Source organism: Juglans regia, chromosome 7, assembly GCF_001411555.2.
Source record: "Juglans regia cultivar Chandler chromosome 7, Walnut 2.0, whole genome shotgun sequence".
Lineage (NCBI taxonomy): Eukaryota > Viridiplantae > Streptophyta > Magnoliopsida > Fagales > Juglandaceae > Juglans > Juglans regia.
Genome location: NC_049907.1, coordinates 46,705,867 through 46,711,955, shown reverse-complemented (window position 1 = coordinate 46,711,955; position 6,089 = coordinate 46,705,867). Strand labels below are relative to the sequence as shown.

The following is a 6,089-nucleotide window of genomic DNA, read 5'->3' as shown; positions in this document are numbered from 1 at the left end:
TACCAGTGTTAATTAGATGCGAAGACATCAAAGAAACTTTGTAAATGAGCAGGCATACATTTCATGTATGTATACAAACCAAAATACTGAAGACTCTGTTGAAAAAAATGCAGATGCAAACAATACATGAAAAGTTGGCTATAGAACGTATTGGTAATTGTGAATGACAGTTGCTTGCCTGAAAAAGTTGCAGTCTTACAGATTATCCACCATTGGTTTTCTTGAAAGAAAGAGGAGGGGCTATGGAAAATCAAGTTATTTTAAGGCAAGAGATGTGGAGAACAAGTTTCTTTGCTCGTGTGTTTGTTGAGCGTTCACTGCATAATCCAACTTTGACATCAGTGAGAGAGTGCGAGTCCTAGGAAATTGCTGAGCACTTTCATAGACCCTGTCTTTACGTTTAAATCTGTCTGCATTGATATTGTAGTTATTTTCTTATTGTTTTTTTTTTAAATTAGCATTGATATTGGAAGGCTGTTTCAGCGTGATCTAACCGTAAATTAAAAGCATTTGGTTCTGGAGAGAAGGGATATGATATGGGATATTGAATTTGATGGTTTTAATATGCAAATTTTGGCTCCATGTCTGCCGAGTCTTTGCGGTATGAGAGAGAGAGAGAGAGAGAGAGAGAGAGAGAGAGAGAGAGAGAGATTTTCCAATGGCATTTTCAATTGATCAGAAACCGTTTATTCGAAAGCTTAAATTTGCTGCATTCATTAATATGTACCAAATCAACTATCCAACAGAATTTAGTGAATCATAGATTGCTTTCAATTGAGGAAATTAGAAAAAACCCAGACGCTTGCATTTCAGAGCCTGAGAACAGGCTCGAGATCTTTGGAATGAAGCAATAATAATGATCGACCATTTTGTTTTTTATAGTAATAATTACACAGCTTGTTTATTTTATATTTCTCATTGATCAAACATTTGTAGTGAGCAAAAATATGTATTAATACAGGTGTAATTGACATGAATTTTCTACAAGGATAGAGTTGAGTTTACATTTCGTCTTGAACTACATGGCAGAAGATAGCGGGGCTGGCTGTATTAGTCAACTGGTACTTCAACCTCTATTTTTAAGCCAGAACTGCCAAGAACCTGTAACAGATGTGAAGCAATGATGGTAAACATTGAAAAAGAAGAAGAAAGTAATGCAAACTCCAAAGAACAAGCATAGTCATGCAAATCCATGGCAGTTTTTTAAGGTATACATTCCTTTAGTGATGTTTCTTTAAATGCAAGTTAGCCAGGGTTATAAATGGTCAAGCTGAAGATGATAAAGTGTGCCTTTGCATGTGAACAACGGGTTACTTCAAATGATCCAAGCCAGGGCATCTATCTGATTCACTGGTTTTTAACAAGAAAATTAAATATGGCGAGCAGTACCCAGGATCAATGCAAGTTAGCCAGGGTTATAAATGGTCAAGCTGAAGATGATAAAGTGTGCCTTTGCATGTGAACAACGGGTTACTTCAAATGATCCAAGCCAGGGCATCTATCTGATTCACTGGTTTTTAACAAGAAAATTAAATATGGCGAGCAGTACCCAGGATCAATGCAAGTTAGCCAGGGTTATAAATGGTCAAGCTGAAGATGATAAAGTGTGCCTTTGCATGTGAACAACGGGTTACTTCAAATGATCCAAGCCAGGGCATCTATCTGATTCACTGGTTTTTAACAAGACAATTAAATACGGTGAGCAGTACCCAGGATCATGAAACTCCAATTTATCCCTTTTTCTCTCCACTTTCTTCTACCCTTCTTTTACAAGGTTTGAATTGTTGCTAGATATATGGAAAGAATTAAGTACCTTAATGAAGTCATCCAACATTAAATAAGATTCCTCTGTGTAACCCGTTTCTGCCAAGACTTGGCTCAATACTTGCTGTGAACCAAAGAACAGAGTGTGGAAGTCATGTTAGGCTTCAGTAAAATCTAACCAAATACAAAATTAAAAACTTTTGGGTACAGACAAGCATGCGATGCTATGCCACAAACAAAAACAGTAAGCATTAGAATTTAGAAAGAAAGAGGAAAATGAAGCAATATAAAAAATACTACCTTCATGAAGGAATTGCAGGTGTTCTTTTCTGGTGATAATAAGTAAGATACTAAGATTTCATCAGGTTTTTCAAAAGGTATCTTATTATCAAAAGAGAATTGCCATGCCTACAAAAAGAAGTAGAAAAAACTACTTTACAAACTTACGTGGCTTAATGTGGTACATCAAAGTGTAAAGCTCTATTCTTGTAAATAGATTTAATGTATCACATACAACCACATCAGTTTGTAAGGTTAATTTTTGTTATTCTCTTTGTAAACCTAGTATTTCTCTTATCTAAGAGGACTGAAATGATTCCAAGGAACCACCCAATTTCATCAATGACATAAATCAAAAAGAATGCCAATTTGATATTAGACTCCATAGGGGAGAAAATAGAGGCAGCCGTTTCAATGCAAGAAGTGGAACAGTTCCACTAGTCTTTGATCTGGCATTAAAATCCCCATCCATTAACATTTTCAATCTTTGTGATTATCTTCTCTGTACACCTTAACCAATTCAACTAATCAAAGTGACAATCGTGTCAATCAATGAGACAACCCTCCATTCTTCCCCAAATTTTCCAATATAAGATAGTGTTCTGTCCAGGCAATTCCTCTCTCCACGAACACACTGTGCATGGTGAAATATGCAAACAATTTGGTTTTAGTTTGAAAGCAACAAAAGGGTATACAGGATTCGAAATGTGTTGAAACCAGTTCTGATAACGTCCATTGCTATTGGTATGATACAAGTCTCCTTAATACCCAATGCAGAATGCGAACTCAAAAAATGAGATCACCCAGTTTACTGTGAGCTATTCATCCAGTTCTCTATTATGTCAATCCACATAAATCAAGCTAAGAGAAAAGGGTTTTCACGAGATTGGTATAGTAGAAAATCAGGCAACACTACTTTATCCATCTGTCTCAAAAACTTTACAGGATCAGATGTATCCCACATCAAGGCAACCACCTACAGGTGCACCCAGAGAGAGAGAGAGAGAGACACACACACACACACCCCTAGTTCAATGTACCATACCAAACAACGATAAGGTTTGGTAAGTGATCTGGAAATTAACTTCTAACAAAAAACCAAGAGAAATATTAATATTCGTGATGATGTCATAAAACTCACTGTGTAACAACCTTTATCCATTATGGTATGAGTAAAGGATGAAACAAAACTTATAATGTTGCATCCTTTTTAATACCTCTCGTTGCTTATCAGACAGGAATGAACCTGACAAATCCCGAAGCACTTCTAATATGTCATTGAAAGACACCTTTCCATTACTGTCTGAATCATATACTCTGAAAATAACTGGACAATAAAAAAACCAGTAATATTAATATAACACCCAAACATTTTCACTCCTTCACAGTTCAAGACCAGTCACTTCTTAGAAAAACTATCAGATATAATTTATGATAAGAAAGCATGTTTTTTTTTTAAAGTAGGAAAGCACAAAAAATTAATAGAATAACAATGATGACAACAACAAAGTGACATCAAACATAATAAAGAAAAAAAAATGTGCTTTCTTAAATGACATCTGCTGTTCATGTATGACTATACCAGCTCAATTAGTTAACTTCAATCATAGACAGTATTTTCTGCTATCCAAACAATTTTATTCAATCTATTTAGCCCTTTCTTTTATCCCTGGCTAGCAATAAAAAATTCAATCTGATCTTTAAACGCTTTCAAATCAGGTACCACACAATTTATAACTTTATTGTTAAATGTACATTCATTACCAGGTTTATTGACCTAACTAGACATTCCTATTAAGAATTGCCACACTTCTTAAAAAATTCACAAAATTTTATAGCATCAAAATTCTAAACCTATTTAGACTAAAAACAACCGCCTCTCTTTTCAAGTTTATTTGTTGAGATTTTTTTACTACTCTAACTAATAAATACTGCTTTTCTCTCCTTCCCTTTTTTAGATGTTGAAAGATAGATAACAACGTTTGAAATTGTTCCCAAATCCAAATTCTCCAATCCCATACTTGAAACAGGCTACAAACAAAAAGGAACAACATATATAATGCATCTGAATAAACGTAGGCATTGCTCTCACATGTAGTTATCATGCAATTAATACGATCCTTATAATATCAAATACCCTTTTTATGAAATTGAATCAAAAGCACGAATAATCATGACAAATCATGAGGTAATCAGCACTTACACTCAATTTTATGTTGTATAGTAGCTTTAGCACTGAAGGCCGACAAGAAAGCCACGAAGTCCTTGAAATTCAAGCCATCCACCATCTTAAGCAGCCTCTGAAAATGATTACCAAGTCAAGCTCTCAAATTAAGATATAATTTATCATGCATCACCAAGAAACAACAGAATTAGGCATCACAAAGACTCAAATACGTATTCTCTTAGACATCCCGATGGAGACTACCTGAGAAAGCGGATTCATGGAAAACTCAGGAACCGATAAGAATTCGTCAGCCGAGATAAAACCCTTTGCATTCCGATCAAGTTGGCAAAATCTTTGATATAAAGAGACTATTTCTTGCTGAGAAACTACATTTCACAGATAAAACACTTCAAACAGAGAACTAAACAACAAAATAAAAGAAACCCACGAATTAAAGACAAGGATAAAGGTAACCCACATAGATTATTGCAGTGTTCCTGCACTTCCTCGATATCATACTGCGTTAGCATAGATGGAGCCTGCCCCATTGGATCTTACTGTATAACAAAAATTCCAAACAAACTGTAATTCAGAAATCAGAAGTGCACAAAATTTTCACTCCAGAATGTTGGAAGAACACTGCTGTTTGATTGTAGAGAAACTATGATACGGAAAGAAAAGCTTTCGTTCAAGTGAATTCATCACAGCCATATGGCAAAGTAAAGTATTCATTTCAGCCAAAAAACACGGGAAGGAAAGAAAAAGAAAGAAGGATAAAGGAACCTGAGAATTCGAGCTGTTACGTGGACGGTTAGAGAGCAGAGGATGATATAGAGATTAGCAGACGTTGTCATCATCGACGCATTGAAGTGCAGACATTGTTCGGTCATAGGACGCGACGGAAGAGTTCAATCGATCGCACGTGTCTCCGCAGTACTGTGCTGTTTGCTGTCACGGTTTCCTCCGCTGTTAATATGTCTGTATTTGGTGGTCTGGGCCAAAAGATCTGTTAAAAAGAACAAAAATGAGGGTCGGATCATTCAAACAAGCAAACTATAAAACTACAGAAGTCCTGAATGACTGAGAAATTGGCATGACATCTGTACTAATTAGTCTAATTACATAACCAGCTAGCTAAAAATTGAATAATGTTAAATGTAATTTTAGAATATATAAATTTCACGCAATTTTTTTTTTTTAAAAGTAAGTTTTATTATTAAAAAAAATAAATTTTTTATATGAATCTTGTATTTATCTATTTTTTTTAAACGGCACAACATTTACATAGCTAAGACTGCAAATGCGTTGGGGGACCTAAAAGAATAACTTATTGAGACATATTATGCAAAATCATAGTCATATTACTCATGAAATTAATAAAAAAAATGTATGTAAAAAATCTAATTATTTGATGAGAAAAAATCTATTTATTATCTATTTTTTTATTATATTTTTATTATTTTATGATGTGATATTAGATGATAAATTTATAAATAAAATATAATAAATAATTTTTAATTATCTATTAATACATTATAAAATAATAATAAGATGATGAGGAAATAAAGAATAACATTACTCATTTGACAATGAAAAGCCTAGATTCACACACCACGCAATAAAGTTTGGGCTTGATACCAAGAGGCAAGAGGTACAAAATTGCCTAAAATAAGTTGACATTTCCCTGGATCTCATTACCAATGGGCCCATGCCGTTTTGAATTTATCGATATAATTCCATGGGCAGGGCTGATTCGATGCTGTATTTTTCTCATTGCCCCACGTCGAATTGGAATTTAGTTTAAATTCAACGAAATGGCTATTAAATCAATCGACGAATAAGATCAAGGATAATGCCAGGGGATCCAAAATGGTGTCCT

General features: G+C 34.4%; 1 protein-coding gene across 1 annotated transcript; it reads right to left on the bottom strand.

Annotated features, from left to right (window-relative positions):
* Positions 1 to 843: 843 nt before the first annotated feature.
* Positions 844 to 5,231, bottom strand: LOC109005440 (calcineurin subunit B-like). The gene is made up of 7 exons (XM_035692198.1): positions 4,994 to 5,231; positions 4,689 to 4,767; positions 4,472 to 4,596; positions 4,247 to 4,343; positions 3,261 to 3,370; positions 1,814 to 1,888; positions 844 to 1,101 (listed from the first exon to the last, which is right to left on the bottom strand). The coding sequence occupies exons 2-7, from the start codon at positions 4,756 to 4,758 to the stop codon at positions 1,051 to 1,053; spliced, it is 528 nt and encodes a 175-aa protein (XP_035548091.1). The 5' UTR covers positions 4,759 to 4,767; positions 4,994 to 5,231; the 3' UTR covers positions 844 to 1,050.
* Positions 5,232 to 6,089: the final 858 nt, after the last annotated feature.

What these genes read in the sequence shown, in the direction of transcription:
- LOC109005440 (XM_035692198.1), bottom strand. Translation starts at nt 4,758, where the DNA reads ATGGGGCAGGCTCCATCTATGCTAACGCAGTATGATATCGAGGAAGTG. An exon ending in GGAACACTGCAATAATCTAT is followed by an intron (nt 4,597 to 4,688) that starts GTGGGTTACCTT and finishes TGTGAAATGTAG; the next exon opens with TTTCTCAGCAAGAAATAGTC. An exon ending in TGTCTGATAAGCAACGAGAG is followed by an intron (nt 1,889 to 3,260) that starts GTATTAAAAAGG and finishes TTTGGTTCACAG; the next exon opens with CAAGTATTGAGCCAAGTCTT.